Consider the following 27,325-nt stretch of genomic DNA (forward strand, 5'->3'; position numbering starts at 1 on the left):
TCTTGGAGGATATGAAAACTTCATTTATGACTCATTGTATGGAATATGGCGTTTTGCACATTTTGCAAAGAAACCAGACAATTTGTATTTGCATTACATACAATTATTTGGCAGACACATTTAACCAAGAGACTTACAAAATAGGGATATTAATAGAGTTTCAGTGCAATAGAATGTTTTGGTGTAGGTTCATTTGAGAAATTTACTGTGTAAATATGCAGTAATAATAATAATAATAAAAAAAAAACCTCAAACATTTTATCCTGAGATTTTCACTAATACAAAACAAAGTCATAGTAGGTATATTCAACAAATAAACTGTTGACTTAGGTGGGTGAGCTAGTGGCTATGTCAAACTTCGTTTCCTTAAAGGTTGTTCTGTTTGTAAAAGAAATAAGTTGAAGATGGAAGAGTAGTCGGAGAAAATTACATTTGTGGGGCAGCTGAAGCAGCGGAACACCGACAGGGGAGACAACTGAAGAGGTGGGGCTCATTTCTTGGTTGCACTTACTGATTGTTGGTGCATCGGTGAAATGGGGACTGAAAACAGGAGGGCTGTCAGCGGCATGTGACGGAAAACGACCCAGGACTCCGACATCAGCCCTCAGCCAGCTCTCCGTGTCTCCCTCTGCCATGGACGGTGAAGCCGAACTCTTCTACCGCCAGCTGCCCAAAGTGGTAAGTCAGACAGAGAGATGGGAGAAGATGTTTGGAGGGCAGAGATATCAGGGTTTGATGTTTGGAGCGAAGCTAACTCGGCTAACTCATGCTACATGCTACATGCTAACGTGCCACCAGGAACTCCACGCTCACCTGAACGGCTCCGTCAGCGTCCGGACCATCGACAGACTCATCGGCCGGAAACCGCATCTCAACATCCAGCACAGCATGACGGCCATCGGCAAAGGCCAGCGGAGGACGCTGGACGAGTGAGTACACTTCATCCTGAGCTTTCATTTTCAGCCACAGTTACTGAACCTGAGCAGCAGAGAGCAAACCCAACTCTGTAGTCAGGCAGTTTAGCTCTTTTAAGGTGTTTCTTGCTTTACTCTTTTACTCACTTGATCTCATTTCATATTCTACTACCTTTCATATAACTTATCTTACTTATGACTACATATTCAGATTTGTATTTCAACTTTTTCAACTTTTTCCTTGCCACTGTTGCCAAGTGCTTGCTCATCGGGGGATCTGTTGGGTCTCTTTAAATAAATGTATAGAGTTTGGTCTAGACCTGCTCTATATGTAAAGTGCCTTGATGTAATTTTGTTATGATTTGTCGCTATACAAATAAATCAGATTTGATTTGATTTGATTTGAACTTGTATCTCTGGATTTATTCATTTCCATCCATCTTCGTCCGGTTAGCCGAGGTCAGGTCGTGGGGGTATCAACTTCAGCAGGGAGCCCCAGACTTTCCTTTCCCCAGCCACATTGACCAGCTCTGACTGGGGGATCCCGAGGCGTTCCCAGGCCAGAGTGGATGTGGGGTGGTGACCCTTTCACCCCATACTCCCGCAGCACCCCCCACAGAAACTCCCGGGGCACCTGCTCGTATGCCTTCTTCAGGTCCACAAAGCACATGCAGACTGGCTGGGCTTACTCCCAGGCTCCCTCCAGGATCCTCGCAAGGGTGAGGAGCTGGTCCATTGTTCCACGACCAGGACGACATCCGCATTGTTCCTCTTCAATCAGAGGTTCGACAATCGGCCTGACCCTCCTTTCCAGCACCTTGGAGTAAACTTTCCCAGGGTGGCTGAGTAGTGTGATGCCTCTACAGTTGGCACAAATCCTCTGGTACCCTTTTTTTAAAAAGTGGGGCCACCACCCCGGTCTGCCACTCCGTCGGCACTGCCCCTGACCCCAATGCAATGTTGAAGAGGCGTGTCATCCATGACAGCCCCTCAACACCCAGAGCCTTCAGGACGGATCTTGTCAATCCCTGGGGCTTTGCTACTGTGGAGTTGTTTGACTACCTCAATGACTTCCTTCAGGGAAATTGCCGAGCTCTGTCTCGGGTTTAGGAGTTCTCCAAAGCGTTCCTTCCACCGCCCAACTATCTCCTCATTTGAGGTCAGCAACGAGAACAGCAACTGCCCTTACTGTACATGGCTCGGATGGTTCCCTGCTTTCCCTGTCTGAGGTGCCGGATAGTCTTAAAGAACAGCTTTGGTGCCAATCGAAAGTCCTTCTCCACGTCCTCTCTGAGCCTTTCCCACACTCTCTGCTTTGCCTCAGCGACTGCCGAGGCCGCAGCCCTTCTGGCCCGCTGGTACCCTGCAAATGCCCCTGGAGTCCCCTGATATAACATACCCCTGAAAGTCTTCTACTTATATCGGATGGTTTCCCTGACCACCGGTGTGCACCACGGTGTCTGAGGGTTACCGCCCCTTGAGGCACCCTGGACCTTGAGGCCATGGCTCTCCGCTGCATCTTTGGCAATGGAGGATTTGAACATTGACCACTCAAATTCAATGACCCCAGCCTCCACAGGGATGTTGAAAAAAACTCTACTGGAGGTGGGACTTAAAGGCCTCCCGGACACGGTGCTCCCCCCGCCACTTGACTCAACTCACCACCAGATGCTGATCAGTTGACAGCTCAGCCCCTCTTTTCACCCAAGTGTCCAAAACATGCGGCCTAAGATCCATGATAACAAAATTGATCATCGATCTAGGGTGCTCTGGTACCTGATGCTCGAACATGGTGTTTGTTATGGCCAGTCCACACAGAAGTCCAGCAACAAGAGACCATTCGGGTTCAGATCAGGGAGACTGTCCCTCCTCCCTCTCCAGGTTTCTCCATCATTGCCCACGCGTGCATTGAAGTCTCCCAGTAGGACTATGGAGTCCCCTACTGGGGCCCCATGGAGGACCCTGTGGTGGGATTGCATAGGATTTACTATATATATATATATATAATTTTTTTTTATCACCTTTATTGTCTAAAGCAATTCTAAAAAGTAATTGACTTAACTTAAAATCAAAGTTTAAACATTTAAAACTAAGGATTCATGGCATTCATCCTTATTTAAATGAACTTAATCAAGTTGAATCAGCCAAGCAAATAATAAGTAGATGATCGTCTCTGTTTGGTCAATATAAAGCAAATGATCTGTTTTAAATTGGAAGGTGAGTCTATCTGTAAAACAACATGGCGCTCTTGTCCGTAGGTGTTTTCAGGTGTTCAAGGTCATCCATCAGCTGGTGGACACGGAGGAGGACATCCTGATGGTGAGTGCTGACCGTCTGTGACTTAAGTGTTGCTCTTAAAAAAGAAAAACAATTTATTTGCCCAGAATGCCAACAAATGTTTTCTTTTTCTTTCCAGGTGGCTACAGATGTAATCAGAGAGTTTGCAGCTGACTCTGTTAAATATTTAGAGCTCAGAAGTACACCGAGGGAGGAGAAAAACACAGGCAATGACATACAGCATAGAGCCTCATGTTTTGATTGTTTGATAATGGAAAAATTGTTTTAGTCTTTGTATCAGGGATTAACTGCTTCTTGCACCAGCAGATTTGGTGCTTTACCTTGTAATACATTTCAGGAAACGGAACATCTTTGAATTTTTGGCTCTTAGTTAATTGAAAAAAGACATCCAAAATATAATTTGCTTTTGGGAAACTATAGGGCCTTTTTCCCACTACTTAATGATATTAGCTAACAATCAAGAACACAATTGGCAGGTGAATCAGTAATGGAAATAATTATTAGTTGGTACTTAAGTTCTAAATGTTTTTTGTAGGATTGACAAAAAAGGGATATATTGAAACTGTGATCAGAGCGATTCAGCTGTGCAAAGATGAGGGACTGGACATTGATGTCAGGTAAGTGCCTCATATATTGTCATTGTAAGGTAGGAAAAAAAAAATACAGAAACATGCAAACGTAATGTTTGTCTGTGATGTTTCTAAAGGTTTCTGGTGGCAATTGACCGAAGGAATGGAACACAAGTTGCCATGGAGACAGTGGCCCTGGCTGAGCAGTTCCTGCTGTCCTCTGATGGGTTAGTGGTCGGACTGGACCTGAGTGGAGATCCAACGGTCAGTCACCCAGCTTGAAGTTTGCAGAGATGGAAAGTAGCAAAGAGTTTAATGCTTAATGTGACGTATTACTAGAGTCAAAGTTCAGCTTTAGCAAATTTGACTGAACCGCTTCACATCGAGGCAAAGATGTAGATAGTCCTGACTTGATGAGTATTTTATGAATTTTTTGTTGATTGTAAGTAACTGTATAAGGAATTTTTTTTCTGTCAGCTCTCTGTGTTTTCCAAAGGCATATTTAACACTTAACATTTTCTTATTCTTATTTTAGCAGTTTGTTTAATGCAGCCAAACCAGGTGCTATTACTGGACTTGTGAATTCATGTAATTTTGACAATGTAATTTTCATCCGAAGGTGGGAAATGGTAAAGCTCTCCTTCCAGCTCTAGAAAGAGCCAAGAACTGTGGACTGAAGATGTCACTGCACCTGTCAGAAGTATGACCATCATGTTTCTTTATAATTAAATAATATGACTTCAGTGAAGTCGATCACATGTGCGATGACATTACAACAAAAATATTGCAGGTACAATCGCAGCTGGAGGAGACAGATTTGCTGTTGAATCTTCCCCCCAACAGGATTGGTCATGGCACCTTTTTGCATCCTGAAGTGGGTGGGTCTCAAAATCTGGTTGACAAAGTGCTAAAGAACAGCATACCGTTAGGTAAGACAAAGAAGAAATGCGGTTCCTTATGTGGTTCCTACAGTATTTTGACTTGCCTTCAGATCTCCTTACTCTTTCCTTGTAGAGCTTTGCCTGACGTCAAATGTTAAAGGCCAAACGGTGCCATCTTATTCCCAACATCACTTCAAATACTGGTACCAGCTGGGACATCCAAGTGTAATATGTGTAAGTCTTCCTTTTTGTAAACCTTGGAATCTGTGAAAGGTTCTACATCTGTTTCAATTAGGACTAATGTTAGGTAACAAGCGACATAATGATACTCTGTTCCAATCCCAGACAAGAAATTTTAATCAGAACAAAGTTAAAAAAAAACAAAAAACAAACTTCTACAAGCTAGAATTACCACCAAGCAATTGTATCCCTGTTTGTGCAGAACATTATGTCACTGTGCAGTTGACCTTTGACCACTTGGAAATATTACTTGACATTTGAGCCATGAGCCAAAAACGTTAAAAGGAAAACAAAGTTAATGATTTTTATTGTCACATTACAGACTGATGATAAGGGGGTCTTCAGTACAGACTTGTCTCAGGAGTATCAGCTGGCTGCTTCCACGTTTGGCCTCAGTCATGCAGCCATGTGGAAACTCTCCCAGCAGGCCATAGATTGCATCTTCGCTCCGGAGACAGTGAAGCAGCAGCTCAGACAGAAGTGGACTGATTTGCAGCCTCAGCTGTTCCAGTGACCAACTGAACAGATCCTCAAACTACTCACATACCTCAGGTTTACATACGTTAAGTCTTTGTAGAACTATTTAACTAAATCATCATTAACAGAAAAATAAGTTCAAGTAAATGAAACTTATTTTCCATGTCTGAAGTGTGTGGTTTTCTGCTGATATATACTGTCTTTGCTCTGCTGCACATCATCAATCAAACCCACTCCTTGATAAAATTTATGAGAAATTAGATGGATAAGATTGAGTCAAATAAATTGTCAAGGATTGAAAATGGGGGGGGGGGAATAAAAAAAAAAAAAATCCATGGATGATCCTTAGTATCTGCAAGTCCATCCACGAGCTTTAAGATTCTCTAAATTCCAGCTCAGAGTCAGTCATGTCAATGTGGTATTGTGCTACGGTCACGCCCTCTTTCCAAATTTGCCATGTTTGTCCTTGTTCTTTTTGAATTTTCCGTGTTGCATTTCCTTCTTTTTCACTTTTCCTTGCTGTGGACCGCCGTTGCTTGCGCTCACATTTCCACCATCCAGCTTCCTTTTCTTATCACTGTAGGACATCAGTGCAATCATTTTTAGACACCAACCACAAAATCAAGAACTAAATCTTTCCTAAGATCCTGAACATCACTGTACCTCTTTATGCTGACCATAGCTGTGTTCCCTGCTTTCTTCAACACCTGGTCCCACTCCTCATCATTGCCACGGATCCTGTACCTGTAAACAGAAGGAATCGTAGCACATCCAGTCAACATTTCCCTGATTTAAAAACAAAACACCCAGATTAATAATGACCACCCTCCTGACTTTAAACTCACTCTTCCAAGTCCAGGTCCTTGACTTTTTCTACATCCTGCTTGTGTCGCTCCTCAAATTCCTTGGCTGCCTCCTTCTGTTAATGAAAATTTCCCTTTTTTTTTAAAACAAACATTCTTAAATGTTGGACTGCAACACACTATTTTAGTTAATTTATCTTCTAGTAATTTTGAAATAGCATTATTATATATAAGATCACATTATGATCAGAAATTTCTATTAATAGCTTTTTTGACATTTGATTGTTTTTGCATAGCTGAGTGCTGAGATACCACCTACCAGATCATCATTTAGGCTTTTAGCTGTTGGCTCTACGTCAAAATCTTTAGCGGTTACCATCTCTGCCTCAATTGCTTTCTCCTGGATGCTGGTGAAGGCCTAGGAAGGTAAATGTGTGAACAGGAAGTATTAAAGTTATTGCAGGTGATTATGTTGTACAATAAATGGAAAAAAAGAAATATCAAGATAACATCATCATTTATTCCACTGACTTGCACAAATTTACGGATGAGTCGGTTGAAAAGGCCCATGAGCTGTGAGCTGGGGAGGTCGATTTCCTTCTCAAGGTCATTCACTGACTTGTGCTGCAACCCTATACCAAGCAGAAGCGCCTACACAGGAACAGTTAACAGCCAATCAACATCTACAAAGAGTTAAATGTGATCGTGGCAAACGGAAAACTGGGGTTTCAAACCAGCAGCGTCACTCACACACTGTGCTGCTGAGATCGAGATGTCTCCTAGCTGCTTGAGGAAGAACATGCGTGCCACAGTTGGGATCAGGTCCATGATGAGGTGGTAATCGACCATGCTCCTTGAATACAACTCCAGGCGTTTTAGGTCATAAGGGCTGAAATGCGCACTTAGTTGGGAGCTACTGAGAACTGTAGAGACCAGAAAGAAGTCAGATCAGGACTGTGAGACACTGAGGAGATCTGATCAGTGTGCAGGCAGAAGGGCCTTACTGCTCATCTCCTCCTTGGACTTCTTATTTTGCAGAATATTGAGCGCCAGGCTCGGATGGAAACTGCTGAACTGGTAGGAGAGGAGGGACAGGAAGCGCCGGCGGAAATCTGAAGAAAGAACAGAATGTTCAGGACGAGTGTGATAAGTTTTAATACGAAGCGGATCTCCTGAGGCAGTGCAGCCAGGTTCACCTTTCCAGAAGGCAGACAGCCACTGGCTCTGCTCTGGGCCTTCATCTGTATTCAACTCCTTAAGCATCACACAAGAATGCTCTCCTGTCAGGTCATTCTGGATGTAACCAAACACACACATGGGCACCAAAGATTACAGCATGTGTCAACAGTACGATACAGTAGATTAAAAGTCTACCTTTTTATGAGTACTTACAGGGGTTTGTCTTAAGTAGACTGGAGTATAACCTGCTTTTTTCCAGAACCTGCCAAATACACACGATTGATTTAAATTAAATCTTCAAAAGCATTACCACCCATCTCCCCTCTCTTTGGTTAGTGACACTCACTTGAGCAGTTGTGCAGTGAGGCCATAGGAAACTCCCAGGTAGTCCAGCCTCTCCGCTCTTCTCTCACTCAGTTTCAGCAGCAGAGGCGGGAGCTCTTTCCGTGGTGTGATAACCTCCTCCAGGAGACTGACAGCCTGGACACCAATAGTGTTTTCGGCACAGATGCGTGTGTTTTAATTTTTCCTGCTTTAATCTCCAATTACATTTCGCACATCATGTGGTGAATGAATCTTTCTCAGATGTTGCCAAGTACATTTCATGGCTTTAATTGCATTACCTCACTGCTGACGGAGGTGATTTCATTGTGGTTTGAGTGTGCGCTCTCATCCAATGTGGGAAACTTGCCCTCATAGTACATCTGCAGCAGCTGAAGAGCTCTGGAGCCATAACCCATCTGTTGGACAGAAGGAGGCCCAATTATAAACATGCACATTCATTTAAACGCTTGAAAAGTCAGCCCTTTTCACCATCTTACCCCTTGGTAGTCTGGATTGACAGCTATTCGCACCACTCTGCCTCCAGAGAGACTGCCGAACCCTGGGTCTTGGAACTGCAAAGGCATAAGCAATAGATTCATATTTTGGAAATGTGAGCTATAAAGATTGTCTCAGAAGTGTTGAGACGGTATGTACTTGTTCTGAGACGGTCCAGGGAATGAGATCACCAGATGCCTTCTTCCCTCTGGACAAACTGTTGAGGATAGACTGCCGAGATATTTCTCCCTCCAGACACACCTAAGGGACCACAAACCAACAAATGCATGAATCTGTCAAGTCGAAAACTGTATAATGGCAGAAATAAAGAAATGGCAGATGAAATGCAATTTAAAATAGACTGTAAATGCCATACGTAAAAAGTGAAGCTTTCAAACATTTTGGGAGAATAACCTGATTTTATTTCCTACTCTGCCTTTTTTTGTTTTCAAATGCACGACAGTAATGAGTGTCTTACCTGCACCACAGCCAGCACCTCGGGTAGTGAGTTCTGCGTAGGAGGAACAGGCGGCAGGAGGCAGAAGAGGTGATGGGCCGGAGCGTCGGACAACATTTGCAGGTCGTTCGGGGAATTCTGCAGCCAGAAGAAGCAATGAGCCAGCAAATAAACACATAAATGACATATGTAGGAGAGAATGAATAAATCTGAATCTCACCTTGTAGTGTGATGCCACATAGAGAGCCATCAACCTCTGCAGGAAGGCCTCAGATGCCTTGTGGTAACAGAACAGCGTGTCCCTGTTTACATAATATCTGGACAGTGTGGCTTCAGGACAACTACGGGCTGAAGGACTGTGTGTATACCTGCAGATACATTCCTGACAAATATGCTGCAATTCAGATTATTACTGAATTTATCTGAGATTCAACTCAGCGAAGACGTGATGAAGTGCTAAATTAATTTAGCTAAATGGTTCTGGCTGTGGGCCACAAAATACATTTAAGAAAAGGCGAACAAACATTCTCAAGCTCTTATTAAAGAATGAAAAGTGGAAATGTGACTTCTGTTGGTGCAGAGATTTATCATTTGAAAAACGCCTAACTGTACTTTGGACTTGTGTAAACGTCTTAATACCTTTTGGTCAAAGACTCATCACAAATCAGAATTATTAAGTCAAATTTTAACTTCAATGAGTCATTCTCTGCTTCTAGCTTCTTAAATCTACTTCAGCCCTCCGTTAAGGGCTTGTGTGTACTTAAATGTCACAACAAATTAAATGTATTATTTAGATCTATTTAATACCTTCTAAACATTAAATTTGACTTGCGACTTGCCCAAGGCTTTTAAGGATACAGGTCACAGGTCTGTGGAAGTGGGCAGCCGGAAATGAGCCTGGGAATGCTGAGACAGTCCAGACACAGCAGGTCGTTCAACCACTTCTCCACAGCATCTCCAGGAGCGTAACGAATGGACTCGTGCAGAGAAACCTCGTGAAGAGAGCGAGCTGTGCAGGGTAATAATTCGGAAGCATTGAGTCAGAGGATAAAGACACAATGAACACGCACACTTACACAATCAAACACCGACCAGCAGCGCTTACCTGCTGCTAGTCTGGCTGTGTTGGTGGTCCTGTTCTCTGCTGTCGTGCTCTGCTGGCTGTCTGCACTCTGCTGCCTCAACTGCTGGATCAGTTTGAGGGAAAGGGAACGGCCGGTGCCTTCGTACCTGCAGAAACAGGAAATACAATTCGAGCTGAAACTTTTAAAAATTGTATTGAGCAACAGGACATTAACTATTTTGAGAAGTATTAACTGAGTATTTATTATTTTCAGCAGATAAACTGAAATAGATGTTTTTTTTATATCTTCAGAATTTACAATCAAAATTTGACTGTCATTTAAATTTTAGATGATAGTCAAACAAAACAAGCAATTTCTTGATGCATAAAATGTCAAAGTTTCGGCATTTTAAGCATCTTACAATTTATTGAGAAAGTAATCGACCAATTAGTCGACCATAAAAAAATAAACATTTGTTGCAGTCTGACACATAATCACCACATATATCCTTTATTTAATTTGTAAGTAAATCCATACAACTTGCTATTTAGTTGTATATAAATCATCCAAGTTTGTTACTGACCCATTGATGGTGGAGGCCATGAAAACAAGATAAGGTCCAAGCAGGTTCTTCACCAAAGGGAGAGGGATGGCTGCAGCCTCGTCAATGACCAGCAGTTCAGCCTGGCCCAGTTTCACTGCATCACCTGGGTGGATGTACTGTCGGTCACAGGAACAGGAAGGTCAGAGCTCTCTGGTCTCATTTAGCAAATGTCCTTTGAATAGCGGTGCCACTTTCTATACGCGAGACAACTCCTCTCCTAACCATCTAACACCAGACTGAATAGATTTAAAACTTCATACTTCTACAGCACTGAAGCTTTAGTTCTTTCCCTCACTTATAGTTTGCATTTGTCAAAAGTATCTGCATAATTGGTAAAAGTAAACGTACCTGGATTGTTTGACGATGCTCTTTGAAGATATTCACTCGCACCACTGCTTTGTTGAACTCCGGATTCAAAGACTGGATGATTTCATAGTCAAGATGCTCCTACGAGTGTAAGAGAGGATTTTAAAGGGGTTTTCTTTACAGCATCATCATTGTCTCTTTAATACAGAGGAGATGCTCAGGCCCACCTGATACTGCAAAGCATCAAATCCTTTGAAGATGAACTCAAACATGGTGTGGAGGTTGTCTGGGCTCGGTGAGGTTACAAATATATTGGAGTAGCTGTAAGAAAAGGTAGCGCAACAGTTGTCTGTGTGTTGATAAAGTATATTGGGAAAAACTGATGACATGCTAGAAAATGATAAAAACTAATCTGTACCCAAAAGCCACAGCTCCAGCGACAGCCAGTCCCAGAGCTGCAGACTTGCCTCGCCCACGGGCAGCGGTCAGAGCCACGGTGCTCCTCAGGGTCTTCTCTGAGGTTGCTTCAATAAATTTCAGCACTGCCTTGGCCTAGCGGACAGGACAAGCCTTCAAAATGACAAATGGGACCCACCGTCCTTCAGGGATGATGTGAAAGGTCTTCCACACCAAAGAACTCAAATTGTTTTATATCATACTGGAGTCATAAACGTGTCCTGACCTGGTCCAAGGTCCTGCAAGAATCCACCAACGCTCCCACAGGCTGAGTATCCTGAAGGGACTCCTTCAGATCCCTCAGCTCCTGTTCCTGTGGTGACAAGCCATCTTCCTGAAGGGGGCAGGACAACTTGTTGTGAAATAGGAAGCAAGCAAGCTCTGGCCCTTTTCAAAACACTCAATATCAAGTCATGACATCACAACAACTTCTAGAAGTTGACTGTTTTGGTTGACAAAAGCTTCAAAATCCAATGATATTTAATTTACAACAATATAAAAGAGAGGAAAATTAGACATAATCACACTGGATGTGTGTAAAGTGGGTAAGTGGGTAAAAAAGTGGGTAAAAAAAAAACAAAACCAAAAAAAAAAAACAAACAATCAAAAAAACACTGCTAAAATTATTGAATTATTTGCTATCCAATGAACTTGTTTCACTCTGATCAAAAAGGCACCTGAGTCTTTGGAGGAACTGGCTTGATGTTTGCCATATGGCTGGAAATCGGGAGGATGTTCAGTTGGTCATCAATGACGACGCAGGTTTTACAGGATGCAAGAGACAGGATGAACCTGGGAGTCACAGAGCAAAAATAATAATGTAAAACTGTCATCACGCTAACCACAAACATCCCAAATTAAAAAAAACAAAAAAAAAAAAAAACCCTAACTGTTGATACCTCTCATTGAACCGTCCCACAACATCCTGATGAGCCTCCGTCCTGTATCGAGAGTGTACGTCCTGGAGAAAACAAGACAGCAGTCCTGAGTCATCTGACTGAAAACCAGGGGACCTGACATGTTTGGGTTTAAAACATGCAGACTCACCATGGTCATAGTGTAGAGCTGCTTGAGGGAGTTCATTGTCCTCAGCAGTATGACCACTATCCCACCTCCTTCAACAGTCTCAATGGTTCTGGCCAGCAGGTTGGGAGTGAGAGCTTCAAAATCCTGAATAAAAGAAAAAAAAAAACAAAACAAAAAAAAAAACAGCTGACATACTGATCAGGCAGCTTCATAGGAACTTGAACTGTCAGCTGAACGTCAAACAAAGGTTGAGATCTCAGAGGAACAGTGAACATTTCCCTCCCTGGTCTCAAAAACCGTCTCACCTGTAAGACACACATGCCGTAGGTGTTCCCCAGGATCTTGTGCGTCTCGTTGTAGTAACAGTAGCGGATGTTGGTGGCAGCGATGAACAGCTCGAACGGGTCGTCCTGGTTCAGGTTCAGGGTGCCCGTCTTGATCTTCTTCTGGAGCTGTCTCATGCGCTTCTTGCGATTACTGTTTTGGACACATGACAAAAATCAAACCTCAAACAAACGCGAAAGTCCCCGACGGCAGCTGGAGCTGAGGCTCACCTGCTGAAGCCCAGGTCTTTCTTGTAGCACCAGAGCACCGAGGGCCGGGCTCTGACCGTGGCTTTGGACAACATGTGGTGCAGGATCACGACCTGGATCAGACACAGGTTGGAGTCTCAGTGTTACACACTCGCTCGGGACATTTTAATAGACACAGAGGGGAGAGACGGACTACCTGATCTCTGCCACGATCGCCCACCACCACAAACATGGTGCGATGCTTTAGGGAGACTCCATTCTCGATCTGGACTCGGATCCGGTTGTCCACCTTCTTGCGAACTGTCGCCATCGTGTTCCTGCGAGGAACCAAAGAGAGGACAGCGTTAACGGGGGGGGGGACCCAAACAGAGATAACAGAGAGGAGAGGCCGGCCGGAAATGATCCTGGAGCTAAAACAACCCCCCCCCCCCAAAAAAAAAAAAAAAACCCAGCTGGTGTAAAGGCCTGCGGGTTACCTCCTGAAACAGACTGGCTGTAGTTTGATCCCGATAAAAATTCAGCAAGGCCAGAGCTCAAGTTACTTCTCAGCCATCACGCTGTTGATACCCTCACGTGGAGACACACGTTCATGCAGGACCCCAGCGATGACGTCAAACCTGTGCGACAGTCTAATGCATGGAGCTTTTGCCCTCAGTTTAGTTTGTCAGGCAGAGAACAACCAGTTGATCAACAGATTCCTCCATCGACATGCAATTGAAAACGCCTTTTCACATTTTCACAACGCTCTGTTTCACCTGACTCTTTTTATAATCATTTTATTTATTGCTATTTGTGCTGTTGTCTTTATTCAAAAGCTTCTACTGTAAAACACTTTGTAACTTTGTTTTGAAAAGTGCCGTATAAAAGAAAAGTTAACCATTATAATATAATTATTATTATTATAAATACTATTTTTGTAACGATACAATTATTTTATAATCAATCGATGAGTTCGGGGCCGCCGAATGGACAAAGTAATGCAGTTTATTCACCGATAGTAATACACACAGCTTCGTTCTTTAACGAACCCCATAGAAATCTATCTATTGCTGAGCCTTGTCGATGTTATTAATGGTGATGATGGTGAGAGTTTCATTTCCCCTGTGGCCCAGGATTAATATTCCCAATATTACTATCTCCCTGGGAGACAAGGTGAGGGGAATAAATGTCCCCCAACGGGAGCACCTACCTGTCTGTGGCCCATGCAAACATATAAATGGAAGTCTTTGGAAGCTGCTTTTCAGACAACTATTTAAGGGCCATTAAAGAAACCTACAAAGTAATCTGCCCTTCCAGAGTTGTCGCCTTTACCCATGCTCATAGATGTCCAAATAAAACGTCCGTGTTTACAGAGCGTTATGTCACAGTGACTTTAACGTTGACCAGCCAAATATAAAATGTAATCATGTCGTTTTATTGGTACAGACAAGTGAATTAAATGATGCCATAGTGCACGAAGTCATTTATGGTGGTCAATAATGGTTACAAAAAAGCCCAAACAAACAAACATGAGATAATGTGGTCATGAGAACGGGGATACAGGGCAGTTGAAGTTGACTAAATGTTCAGTGTATAATTACTTCCTTTCAGAGAAATTTTAACTGCTTCAGCTTTTTTTTTTTTCTTTAATTCCAACCCTAACGAAAAGCAAAGGGTACTTAATATCATAGGAAAGTGACATATCAGCAAAACCTGCGAATACTGAGTTTAACTGATAACATTTGAGCTGAAACCAGAGGGGAATAAAAATCTAATGTAATGTACACGTGGAATCCATTCAACATGCAAAGACAATTGCTTGCCCATGGGCCACCTAGGAAGTTTATCCAGCCACATCTAACACGCTTGGAGGACAATCTCAAAACGTACTGTGAAAAACAAAAAGATGTTACATTCTTCCATAAAATATTCCGCTAAAGTTAGTGTAATTAAAAAAAAGAAGAAAAAAAAAAAAAAGAAAGAAAGAAAACCGATTGCTGCATTGCACAGTTTGCATAGTTTGCAGTTTCCTTTGAGAGTTAAACACACCTCAGCTTTACAGCAATAACTCAAGGCAGAACCGTGGGTATGCAACACAACTTTATTGAAACTCTTGAAGCAACATCAATTTACAAACAAGGAAACGGGAGCTCATTGAACATAAAACGCTTTTTTTTTTTTTTAAAGAACCAAAATGACAGAACAGAACTGATAAAGGGAATAAACTCCCAAGGATTGGACCAGCAGTGGCAGCTGCGATTTTTATACAAAAAATAACTTATGAAATCTTTCAAGTTTACAGGAATATTGTAACACCTGGCATGTGTAAATCAATGATGGGATTTACAGCTTACCTTGTGTTTTAGATTTTAATGATTTAATATTTGCAAATATCAAAGCAGGCATTGCTTTGATTGAAGAGACAGAAGAAATACCACTGATGAGAAAAACGAATAGAAAACGAGTGAGCTGGGGCAAATGCATTCATTCTTGAATTTTGAATTTTCAGTGTGGTGCAAATTAATCAGTCACAGTCATAATGAAAGGCCTTTTCAGGATCGCATTGCCTGAGTGCTGCCTCTTGATACTCCTCTGGGTCCCTGACCAGCTCCACGCTTGTAGTTCTGTTGGTAACCATCCTTGAGCAACAGGAAAGAGACATTTTAGAAAATACTGTGATGGAGAACAAACATCAACTAAACACAGCTAGTGTGAGGTCTGAGCAATCTGTCATACCCTCTGATAATTCCCATTTGAGTAATCCCGAGGTGTGTTGAACTGAGTCTGTCCATAGCCCGAGTTTGGAGTGTTGGCGAAAGGAGGACGATAACCATCATAGCCACCTGGAAACAACAATATTCCACTTTACAAGACTGATATGGACTTCAATTAAATTATATCTGATTTCTGAGAACCTGTCGAATGGGCAACCTATCACTGGACATAATACATTGGTATTTTTACATGTCAACAAGTTCACAAGTCACTTATGTCAAGTCGCACCTGCTAATGTTGCCCCAACACTTTTATAATAGAACAAGTCACATTGAGGAAAAGCAAATGCTTTAATAAATATTTGAAGTCAGCAATGTTACACATTCTTTGTCTGAAACGGGCTCAAGTGACAGTTGTTTGACTTGCAGCTGTAGATGATGATCTTACCTCTGAATCCATTTGATGAGCCCCTGTAGCCATTGATCATGCCCCTGGCATTGCGGGGCCCCCCCCGAGACATGCCTCTGCTATTGTAGAAGGCTTGAGGCTGCCTACTGAAGCCTGGGCCCTGCTGAGAAGGCTGCTGATGGCCTCCTGACTGGTCTTGGGAATGGAAGGCACCAACTACTAAAATACATGGGGTTGGTGGCACCAAAACAGATTCAAGTCAATCTCCAGTCACTGGTGAACATACTGGAATGTAATCTCAGGAAGACAAGTGCTGCACAATCAATCCACTAAGTAAATTAAGAATAGAAAAAGCCTGCCTACCAGACTGCAGCTGTTCTGACTGCATGTCCGTCTGCTCCACAGAATGCTGTGACTGGCTGCTGAAGGCCTGGTTGTAGCTGTTCTGATATTGGCTGGCCTGATTCAAGGCTTCTGTCTCATTAGCTGGCGGTACTGGGGCATTGAGGTTGAACACCTGAGGGTAAACAAGGGCCACATTGTGGTGAATCCAAAATCAGAGGAAAGGTCACAGGCTCATTAGGAGTAAAGTCCATTACTCTTTCCTGGCTGTAGCTACACAACTACAACGCCTTACAACTGCAACATGTTGAGAGGGCACTTTAGAACTCCACAAGCACAAGCAGTCATTAATGCATTCCGTTTTTGACACAAAGTCCAATAACTGTCTTTGACCTTGATCAAAGTTTTAATAGAGGTTTTTGTTGTGTTTAAGCTCACCTGCACGTTTAGGCCTGCTGCCCCTGCTGATGCAACCTATATCAGCAGTATCAGGATGGTAGGTCAAACCCACAACCAAACGCTGGCAGTTTAAACACAGCCAACCTATTTTACCATCTGAGTTCTGGTCTCCAAAATTTTGTAAAAATTTTGTTTGGAATTACTGTTCAGTTGGTGTATTCGTGTCATCACAGTCTTACTGTCTGCATTGACTGGAATGGTGCTGCATTGACATTGATGCCACTGCTGTGAGGAGCTTTGGAAACAGGCTGGAAAACCTGTGTCTGAGAGGCAGGAGGGAGTGCTGCAGATGGGGGAGGCTGCTCTGACGACAAGGACATTGAGGTCTGTTGAAGAACAGAGACAAAACACAAATTGCTGGATTAATATAGTAGTTTGAAAGTGATTTGAAGGCATCAGGAATTAGAGTTACAAGAATATATATATGTGTGTGTGTGTGTGTGTGTGTATATAAATATAAATATAAAATGATTGAAGATTTTTCAAACAACTAAATTCTTGGTTGGGGCGATTAAAAAAAATAAAAAATTCACTTGGAAATGGCTCCAAAAACTAAAAACAAGACAACAATAATTTACCTGAATGGGGTCGATAGATTCTGTTGAGGGTCGAGGATCTGGCGTGTGTGAGGTCTGATACATTGGGGGCGGTGTTGGGGAGACGATGGGGACCTGAAAAGAAGAAGAGCAGAAATTAAACATGTTTTCCATTTTAATATTTTTAATTGGTGTGTAATGCATTAAAGCATATTATATTTGGTTACTTACTTGTGTGGGCTCAGGTTGGACAGGAACATTGTTGGGTTGCGATAGCCGGGTTTCCGGGTGAACTAAGAAGATTTGAGTATTGCACTTTCAGTACACAAGAATTCCCATAGTAAACTTTCACTTGTATTATTTCCACATCCAATGACATCCGTATTGAGTTTGCTGTTACAAAACCCACCGGGAGGACACACCATCTGTGGCAAGTCCATGTTCTGAGCAGGTTTCATGGGTTGTGCTGATACAATAGCTGGGTCAATAGGCTGTCCGTCAAACTCCAGCATGGAGTCCTGGGAACCGACAGGTGATCAGTATCAAAATAAAACCAATAATCAACAGTCAATCCAAGCACCTAGTCCTCACCTGCATGAAGTTGTACGTTCCCTGCATCTGTGCCATTAAGTCCTGCACCACTTGCTTCCTGACCAAGGGGTCAGTGGGTGGCACAGGAGAGGCTAAGTTCATGGGATGGGTGTCCAGGGCAACAGGGGGAGCTGCAGGCTGCACAGGCTGCTGCATCACACTAACTGCCTGAGAGTGCAAGGAAACAGGGAAGAAAAGGTCAATGATGGACATACAGAAACAAAAGGACAAGAAATGAGCAGCAGATATTATATAATAGCTGTGGGTTTATATTCAGGTTACAGTTTAAGTGAAACAAAAAAGCTGATTACTAAAAATGTATCATCAGCTATATTTTGTGTGCACCTTTTAGAGTGTGAAATTATACTTGCAGAAGTGAGTAATCAGACCAGTCTGACTGAGGAACCTTCCTGCACAAAACTAAAATGTCAACGAGTCAAAGCAAACCATCAGCACAGACTGTACCATAAACGAGTGGCGCTCAAACAAAGCCTTCATTCGAGAAATATCTTCTTTTACATATTGAACACCACCAAAGCACCAGAGGCACCTGCTTATTCATGAATTTATTCAATCAGTTCATCAGCTGACATGAAATCCTACAGATTCAGTCTAGAATAAGAGTAAAACATCAAAACATCTAAGGGACTTTAACGACGCCATGATTGTTGGAGCCAGACTTTCCTCAGGTTTTAAAGGTTGCTACTGGCAGAGAGGCCATGCTAATTAGAGCATTAATCTTTAACTGTGGTGAGCAGAGGCGCATGAGCTACAAATCTGTTTTTGACTGATCTGAATGAGGCTCACTAAAACTGGACAGCTGAAACTTGTAAAGACATGTGCTAAACTGGATTTCTGCTGAGTCACACAGGCACCTGGGTCAGATTTTGGCATCAAGAATATAAATTAATGGACCCAATATGGCTTCTGTTAACAGATCAAGCTGGACCACTGGTGGTGGTGTGGGGACATTTCTTGGCACGGTCTGGGGCTCTTGATACCAATGAGTCATATTTTGATCCCTTTTTGGCCACAGTTGACCATTAACATGCTACTTCCAAAATGCTAATACACCATGCCACAAAGCAAAAGTAATAAAACACTTCTGAGATGTGATTGATCAAGAGATTGGCAGCATGAATATGGAGCTTAGAAAAAGAAAAAAAAAACTGAGGCTATTTTGAGGGTAAGGGAAGCCTCTTTCTGATAGAAAGTATAGTGCCTATAAAAATGTTTCACCTAACTTGATTTTTTAGACTGCATCTATGGCAAGCTGCACTGTGTGCACAACACAAAGGTGTGCAGACACCATGGCTTCATCAGATTTGTGACTGTGTGTCTGCCTCTATCACAGTGATCCTATGACATCTCTGTCACTATCATAATGGAAATTGCTGAAAAACTAAAACTGGTTTAATGCACTGACATATGTAACCTGAATATTGCAAAACCAGCCTGAACATACCATGAATGACAACACTGGAAGCAAGTCATCAGTAAAATGGTGTGGGGGCATTTACAGTGGTAAAAATATTTGACATGATCCAATATCAGCTGAAAATGACATTCTGGATACATGCTGGAAATATACTACAGTCATTGACAAATTGTGCATGAAGTTACACACTGATCACATGACAAAGTCCTACAAGTCATGCCAAATTTTAACATACATTCAGACAGCTAAAATCTGGAATATCAAAAATAATTAGAGTTAATTTCAGGAAAGCTTGTTTTTAGAATGTAGAATGTGTAATTAAAAATATTTCAGCAAATTATTAATAAAAATGACAAACAAAAACAAAACATACCTCTGTTTCTGTGGCCCACTCATCCCCCTGCTCCTTCTCACTACCACTGTATGTGCCGTCTGGAATGAACTGTCTATTTACAAACTGGAAGGGACAAAACAAATGTCAAAATAATGCAACTCAGTCCCCAGACCCTATTTGTGATAGGAGCATTCACCTCACCTCTGTTGTTTCAACTGCGATGGGCTCTGCAAACTCCTCAATTATTTCGGTTTCTGTGAAGAGAAAAATATTTAGAGACTGAAACGCTGATCTCTTCATTAATTGATTATGTCAGCTTTTTAAAAGTATCCAAGTACACTGCAGAATGACTTCAGAGAATAGTCTGGACCTGGGTCAACAGTTTGCTCTTCTGCTTCTGATGATTCTGCTGCTGCTGCTGCTGCTGCTGCCGCCGCCGCCACTGCCACTGCTGCTGGTTCTTCCTCCTCTTCTTCCTCACACACTCCATTTTGGTGCAACGGAACCTGGTCAAAGTATCCGCTCAGCAAAACCTGGTCCAGAGTCTCTCTCAGTGCCTTGTCTAGCAGGAAAAGACAAAGTAAGCATTTTATTAGAAAGGTAAGTAATGAAATAGACATTCAGCCATGATCTGTACTAGGGATGCAACAATATTCAATATTTTCAATACATCCTGTTCGGTTCGAAACAAAAAGTTTCGGCCCGTCACAAAGCTAGAGCGAGCAGCACCGCTCTGTTCACGCTGCCTTCAAAATCAATCAGAAGTCCCTGAATTTCCCAGGAGCCAATCAGCGCTTTGCATGCAAATACTGGAAAAGAGAGCGGAGATTAAACCTTGGGCAAAAATGGCGAGTGAACGGGACTCAGTAAAAAGAAAATTTGGAGAGGCCCCGACCATTTACAAGTCTGTGGTGTGGGATCATTTTGGATTTAGTGTCAACTGCGATGACAATGGAAAAATGACAGTCAAACAAAGCACGGTGTGCAAGCATTACTTTGCAGTTTAACTGTTTTGAATTGATGCTGCACTTAATGTCATGTTTACATTGGTAATTTTATTTGTAGCAATTAAGTTGTTTCTATGAGTGGGCTGAAATGTTGTTTTAATTTTATTAGATACTACACTCTATTTGACATTGCCTCTTTTTGATAAAGAGCAAGTCAGATAAGCGCTCCCTTTTTATGAGACATTTTGTGGTTTGACTACATCTTTGCTATTCTGATATTCTATTTGTAACAATTAAGTAGTTTCTAATCATGGCGGCTACAATTATTTTTGCCTTTTATTTTTCATTGAATTTTGCTCTGTTTTTTATGGAAGGGTGTTACATTTTTATGATAAAGTAGTTTGACTATATCTGTGCTTACTTTTAATTATTTTTACATGAAAAACATTGCCTTTTCTAGTGAGTAGGGTTAGTTTTATATTAAGATATCAAAACTGCACCTTTACCATGGCCCAAAAACTGTGATGCATACCGAACCGTGGGAAAACTACACTGTTGCATCCCTAATCTGTACCAAGTAAGCAATGAGCAAAGAAATTTTTTGTGAGCTGTAGTAAGTATCTGGGAGCAGATTAGTCATGGTGGTGTAATGTTGACAGCTGTTGAACATAGATTTCACAAACTTTGCTTGCAGAACAAATAAACTAGTTTCACAAGCGAAGATAGCATCTTCAATAAGAGCTCATAACTACTTTGCAACTTTTCCACGGAAATGACATTTATAAATGTAAGTAAAATGGGGGGGAAGGACACAAACCACAAATATGAGATATCCTTGATCAGATCTGGATGACCAGAGGAGATATTTTTTTACTAATTTAAGAAGTTGAGACAGTCAGATTGGAAAAGTGGAAATCGAAGTCAGAAAACGTTTCCTCTTAACTGACTAAATTTGAATAAGAAAATTTAAATGAAACTTGGATATTTTATTTACAATGTTCATATTTCTCTACAATAATCAGCATTAATAACTGAACAATAATGATACGTATAAAAGAAAAAGTCCTTAGTTAATCATGACACAGCAGTCTATGGGCGAACTGAAATTTACAGCAACATCAACAATCAGCCTGATAGTGTCTTAATGTTCTTAAAACGGTGATGGATTACGTTAGATGGTACTATTACAATCACAACCTGTAATTTACGAGAGAATGCAAAAAAAAAAAAAATCCCTTAGGATAGTTAATTTAAAAATTTGGCTCTTCACGCCAAGTAGATTGCTGTTATTTCCTTCATTGCCTTGTGCCTTTGGCCAACAAGTCTACTGCTGTCTGCATAAATATCACTATGAGTTACTAAATAAGAGAGCCTTACTGAGGTGAAAGGGTTGCTGGTGTCACAACAGTGAACTGGGTCACCAGTATTCTAATGTGGCTCCAGAGATCTGACCAGTGGAACCACAGGCAACAGGGCCACTGGCACCCTGCCCCTTTGCTGAGTCAGGATAAGCCCATAGCGCTTAGCCCCGAGCAGAATGCAGCAGTGCAAGTCCCGAGGCCAGACCGCTGAGAATGCACTACGCCGATATACCCAAGCCCTGATTATTCACATCACAGCACATGCTGCATTAACAAAACACAATACACATGCTACATTAGCATATTAAGACTGGTTAATAGCCTACATTATTTTCTCACAAAGCACTGTTCCAAACTTTTACTATATCTATGTAGATTACATAAGTCAAACGTATGTAAAAATCTACTTGCGCCCAGCATTTGATAAAGAGCTTGCCATGTCATCGATCATATGATAAAATGCTCTGGCAACAATTTTCACCACCAACAGAGCCTTTAATATAGGTGGTTTGTCTGGAATAATTATTCTCTTGTTCGTTTAAACTGCATAGCAGAAATATTTTCTCTGTCTATTGATTGATAATTGGGAAAAAAGTTAATAAAATTGATAGGGGATTTTTTATGCCCATCCAACAATCCAATTAATTTAATAAGCTGTCATCACCATTTTGGAACACCTGTGATAAATCCTTAAAATGAATTTCTGTTCCACAACTATTCAGTCTACTGATGAATCTCTTTAGGCTTTCTATACTTTCAGTAATAACTCAAAGTCTCCAAATGAATATTGGGTGCTGCTGCTTACATGTTGTTCCAACCACAGCCTTGTCCTTCCCTTCCAGCAGGTCCCAGAGATGCACGGATGCTTCTTCATACTGGTCAGCCAACCTGTGAGAACAGAGATAAGTTTCACTTTGAGTAAATGAAGAAAGAGAGGAGTCTTTTGCAAACTGTGATGTCCTAGACCAACCTGATGTTTTGGTCACGGTCAGGCCCCACTAATTTGTAGAACTCATCAAAAGCTGCGAGGTCTGCATCTGTCAGCAGTGGTGAGCCGCTGACTCCTTGCCTCAGGTCCTGCCGCACCATGTCATCTCCCAGCCGGTCTAAGAGAAACTGCAGCTCCAAAATTGTCTTCAGCCTCCTCTGCTCCGCCTCCTCCCGCTGTAGTTGCTCCCGCCGCGCAGATTTCTTCACCACCTTTTGGATCTGATGAAAATAAAAATGAGTGATATAATTCTGAGTTTCTACCAGTTAGGACTGACACTGCTCTGATAAAACAAACCAGAAAACCAGAGTGAGCCTTACATCTTGTCCTAGTGTGATAAATGTCTTCTGCAACTCTCGGGCAAACTCCAAGTTATTCATGACTTCCTGATATTTAGAGAGAGCCTCCTAATGATATAAAGAAGAAATTGACATTCAAGACATTGCTAAGCTGTAAAAGCTTTCTAAAAATTAAAAGAACATTTGTGTTGATGTACAAAGTTGTGAAAGCTTCAGTGTACCCACCAGCTGGTCCTGATTGAGTCGCTCGCCTTTATCCTTCCTGACTTGATAATCATCCAATTTGCTCTGTGAATAATCATCCAAAAAATAGGAAAGATATAACACATTAAGAGTTTAAATTCTTGTTGCCTTTGAGTGAGAGATGCATTAAATGTTGTTTTCATGAAAGAGCTCGAAAAATGGCTGTCAAAAAGTCTCCACCTTTTTCTTCTCCATGTTGCGGACTTTCTTGTCAATAACACAAAGCACTTGCTTCAATACTTCAGACTGTCCACCAAGTGGTAAATTGCCCATCGACCCTGGAGCGGATCCCACATCTGGGCTGGCAGACTGCACTGTCCTGTTCGCATTCATCGCTGAGGGCATCTACAAAGAAGTATGAAAGGTTAACATTCAATGCCAATAAAGGACGAGTCTGCCTCTTTATATTCTTCCAATTGTTTTCTCAAATTAGATTAAGCATTTGGTCTGTTATCAGTCAGGAAATATTAAAGATGCATTAATCAGATGCACCAGATTGGTATGTGTGAAGAGAGTCTATTTGTCAATGCCCTAATACATAACATATGCACAGCAGGCCCCTGACTCAGCTTTAAGTGCTACAGCAATCTCTGTCCTCATGTTACCTCACTTAAAAATTGTTCCAATAATTTTCATGCTGATTTAAAATCTGAGCATGGTTTTTGGCTGATACTGATAGGAATATATAACATGTTTGCATCTGGAGAGAAAAGACTGCAGTGTTATGTGCAGTGTTATATTCATGTAACAAAATTGCTGCTGACTAATTTTCAGACTACATGGCTTTGGTAGATCAGATTGCAATTTACAGTGGATATTAATGGAACGATTGCATCCGTAGTCACTAAGATATTTCAATACTTGCAAAAATTCAAGTAACTTGATGCTTCCACGGCTTTAACTGTGTCAATTTGCTGCTTTCTTTCAACATGTATTGCACTGAATTTGGTATTTTGAGGTTACTGCATGTTGGTTAACAAACAGGCCATTAGGCATCACCCTGCGCTCTAATGTGACGGACATTCTTTCTTCATGTCCCACAATTAATACAGTAAATAGTTGACCATTCAATCAAGGACAAAAACGATCCATTCGTTTCAGTCCTGAAAGAGCCCAGTTGATATTACTAATCTCAAATGCCACAGAAAGATTGACTTGCCCTGTCAAACGTACAACAACGTAACAAACATGGAATAACGAAAAGGTGGGATTTAGCAGCTCAGGCAGATGAGTGCATTGATGCGTTATCAATTTAGCACCATGTAAACGGGTTATTAACTGAGTTTTAAACTGAGGCTGAGACATAACAGATGTACCGGTAAAGAGATCCAAGCATTTCATCATAGCAGCTGGCTAACTTTAGTCCACACCATCTGCGGAGGAGACATTTTTACACCCTGCCTTCTGCCCATACCAACATATGCCCTCTCTAACAGTGGCTGCGTGGCTGTGCCCTCGGCTGGCGCCTCTGGCCCAGTGTTTACCGGCACCGCGGTCACCTCCCGGTGTTTGGTAAACGGCCCTGTCCGTTAGCACGGCCACCGAGCTAGCATCCTCGCACACTGCTAGCTCCAGCCAGCGCGGCGTGCTAGCCAGCAGCCGGCCGGGAGCCTCAGCCCTCGGCGACGAGACTCCCGACTCACCCACCTTGATGTTTTAAGTATCCACGGGGGAGCTTGCTAGCGAAATGTGTGAAACGGCCAAGTTGTTATTGTTGTTGTGTTGCTTTATTTTCTCTTTGACTCTAGTGTGGGATCCGCCCCGCCGGCCTCACCGACAACTGAGACGGTTCGAAAGACGGAGAAACTCTTTATAAAGGCGGAGGTCCGTTTATAGCTGTCGAGGATACGCCTGTCTCTATAAAATACCAAACAAATCTCAGTAAATCATCTATATAATAACAAAACATGTACCACGTTGACTAAAAAAGTTTCGACCCAACTGTTCAATCGGTGATGAATCTTTCCGGAATCAAAATTTGTAAAGTTGTTCTTTGTGGTTAGGCAGAGTGGTGTACAGCCTCTTGGCAGAAAATCTGCACAATCATTAGCTTTGATTAGGTTATGCTTTCTCCATCACTGAACCTGACTCAGTGACAACAGGCAGCTGTCCCTGCAGCTGGAGACACTGCCATGTGTTGGTTCACCCTATTTTCACAACACCACACATCATGAGACTATGTTTTAATGGAATAAGTTGACTTGATTTGAGGGTCCCACTGAAGCAAACATAAAGTAGAGGGACAAGTTTTTTCCCTGAAAACACCGGGAAAGCTTTAGCTAATTCTTAAATATTTACACCATCTTCATAATTGCCACAGATTACATAATTCAATGGAAATGTTCAGATAGTTAAAAACAATTGTTGAAAGGAAATAAAATGTTCTTTTCTGAACATTGTATCTTTGCCCAGTCTTCCTCAAAAAATGCCAAAAGTCTGTCCTGAATATCCTTTTTTTTTTTTTTTTTTTTTTAAACTTTAAGTTAAACTTACATATATTAAAATTTGTAATGCGATAATAATAACAATGCCTAAAAGTGTTGTATAAAAAAACTCTATCTAACACCAAAACAATTTTATAGATTTATTTCCTAATCTATTGTTCACATTAGGAACATGTCAATCTGTCTACCATTCTATTGTCTTAAGTCAAAAGTTCATGACTGCAGTATATTTACACTTCTGATTTTAGAATAAAACATGAAAACTTTATGGTGAATTGATTACATTACTATGTCTAATATTAAGCGATGCTTGCAAACACTTAGTAATAGGACAGTTTCAGATATATGAAAACCAGCCTGTTTCCAGTGATCATGCTGCTAGCAGCTGTTTACATTAATTAAAAGGCCAACACCTTCATAAAATAGAAGAAGAAGAGAAGAGAGAAGTAGGTCTTACAAAGACAGAGGAGCACCAAGGTGGAGAATATTTTGACCATCTTGAGGTTAGTAACAAACTCAGACTTAATAACACACAGTATGAAATAACAAGCATCCAAGCAAACACATACATTCTGGTCCACGCTCCATAGTGGGCGGCGTTACCTGCACCATAATAATAGGTTGCAACCCACCAATAAATAACAAGATGAGGGGGCTTCAAGCATGCTTTTGAAATTTACATCAACAGGTGGCAGTAAAGTTCAGCAGTTTGGTCAACAACACCCAGAGGAGCTGAGGCTGAAGAAAAAAAAAAAAAATCATCTTTAAAAATCCACACATTCTGAACTAAGCCGACTTGACAAACCCAATTTAACATGCTATCTGAGAAAATAAAAAAATAAGAACACAGTGTAATAATACAAATTATTCAAATAAATGGCAAACTCAGTACAAATACTTCTGGACAGTTTTAGCATCAAACTTTTTCTAATACGTTTTGTATAGCTTATACATGTGAAACAGTTTTACTTCACCCTTGACCACAGTTTGCATGAGGGAGCAAACTGATGATTGGCCCCAAAGAATGTGAAACCAGCTTTCTTTTGTTTTGCCAAATACAGGAAGCAGTTAACATGGCTGCAAAGCTTTTTGATTGCACTGTTCCACTGAAAGTGTTTTCTTTTAGGGATAATACTGATTATGGGAGGATCCCAAGGGTAAGTGAAGCTCCCTTTCAACAAGTGACTCACTTCCTCTGACTGGTGTGTTTAAATCAAACAACACGGAACACCAGCCATTTTTGAAAGGAATATCAGGGTGGTTCCTCATCTGAGCCCTGACCTTTACACCCTACCATTTCTAAGTTTTACAAACATTCTCACCGCTCTTTAGTTTAATGGCACATTGTGACAGTGAAAAAGTCCCTGCGGACCTGAGACAGTGCAGTACAGTCAGACGGGCTTTAAACAATTATCACTTTGCTTCAGATTAGACCAGAAGTGGTCTGCTGTGCTATTGTTATTTTAAAATGTGTGATATCAAAGAGTCAACACTCTGTTGAGAGTCCTTTTACTTCAGGAAACAGTTTTGCAAGCTTGTGTTCATTCTTACTGATATATAGTGACATTTTTTGTTTCTAATTAAGGTATTGATAAAATGGGAAATCTCTAATGGT

General features: G+C 41.6%; 3 protein-coding genes across 5 annotated transcripts; 1 reads left to right on the forward strand and 2 right to left on the reverse strand.

Annotated features, from left to right (window-relative positions):
- Positions 1-540: 540 nt before the first annotated feature.
- Positions 541-6,667, forward strand: mapda (N6-Methyl-AMP deaminase). Of its 2 annotated transcripts, XM_029523306.1 has the most exons (10): positions 541-678; positions 799-929; positions 3,173-3,233; positions 3,331-3,418; positions 3,748-3,829; positions 3,919-4,045; positions 4,401-4,481; positions 4,572-4,710; positions 4,796-4,896; positions 5,225-6,667. In XM_029523306.1, exons 1-10 carry the CDS (start codon positions 634-636, stop codon positions 5,414-5,416), a joined length of 1,047 nt encoding a protein of 348 aa, XP_029379166.1. In that variant the 5' UTR covers positions 541-633; the 3' UTR covers positions 5,417-6,667. The 2 variants fall into 2 exon arrangements, with proteins under 2 accessions (XP_029379166.1, XP_029379167.1); XM_029523307.1 differs by lacking the exon at positions 4,401-4,481.
- nat10 (N-acetyltransferase 10) lies at positions 5,027-13,205 on the reverse strand. The gene is made up of 29 exons (XM_029523305.1): positions 13,103-13,205; positions 12,823-12,943; positions 12,648-12,739; positions 12,399-12,570; positions 12,115-12,237; positions 11,967-12,028; positions 11,745-11,859; positions 11,294-11,401; positions 11,030-11,163; positions 10,839-10,932; positions 10,654-10,752; positions 10,285-10,421; positions 9,743-9,867; positions 9,496-9,646; positions 8,858-8,954; positions 8,659-8,775; positions 8,340-8,441; positions 8,183-8,257; positions 7,985-8,101; positions 7,708-7,841; positions 7,575-7,623; positions 7,379-7,475; positions 7,187-7,294; positions 6,933-7,105; positions 6,714-6,833; positions 6,502-6,600; positions 6,225-6,298; positions 6,043-6,123; positions 5,027-5,956 (listed from the first exon to the last, which is right to left on the reverse strand). The coding sequence occupies exons 2-29, from the start codon at positions 12,934-12,936 to the stop codon at positions 5,812-5,814; spliced, it is 3,114 nt and encodes a 1,037-aa protein (XP_029379165.1). The 5' UTR covers positions 12,937-12,943; positions 13,103-13,205; the 3' UTR covers positions 5,027-5,811.
- A 1,481-nt stretch (positions 13,206-14,686) lies between these two features.
- Positions 14,687-25,048, reverse strand: caprin1b (cell cycle associated protein 1b). Of its 2 annotated transcripts, none has more exons than XM_029522690.1 (18): positions 24,914-25,048; positions 23,447-23,611; positions 23,249-23,311; positions 23,045-23,131; positions 22,707-22,945; positions 22,542-22,624; positions 19,799-19,990; positions 19,630-19,682; positions 19,468-19,551; positions 17,657-17,824; positions 17,475-17,583; positions 17,297-17,358; positions 17,108-17,200; positions 16,709-16,855; positions 16,092-16,245; positions 15,768-15,944; positions 15,342-15,448; positions 14,687-15,244 (listed from the first exon to the last, which is right to left on the reverse strand). In XM_029522690.1, exons 2-18 carry the CDS (start codon positions 23,609-23,611, stop codon positions 15,158-15,160), a joined length of 2,070 nt encoding a protein of 689 aa, XP_029378550.1. In that variant the 5' UTR covers positions 24,914-25,048; the 3' UTR covers positions 14,687-15,157. The 2 variants fall into 2 exon arrangements, with proteins under 2 accessions (XP_029378550.1, XP_029378549.1); XM_029522689.1 differs by having other exon boundaries at positions 15,768-15,947.
- Between the last annotated feature and the right edge of the window lie 2,277 nt (positions 25,049-27,325).

Source organism: Echeneis naucrates, chromosome 16, assembly GCF_900963305.1.
Source record: "Echeneis naucrates chromosome 16, fEcheNa1.1, whole genome shotgun sequence".
Taxonomy (NCBI): domain Eukaryota; kingdom Metazoa; phylum Chordata; class Actinopteri; order Carangiformes; family Echeneidae; genus Echeneis; species Echeneis naucrates.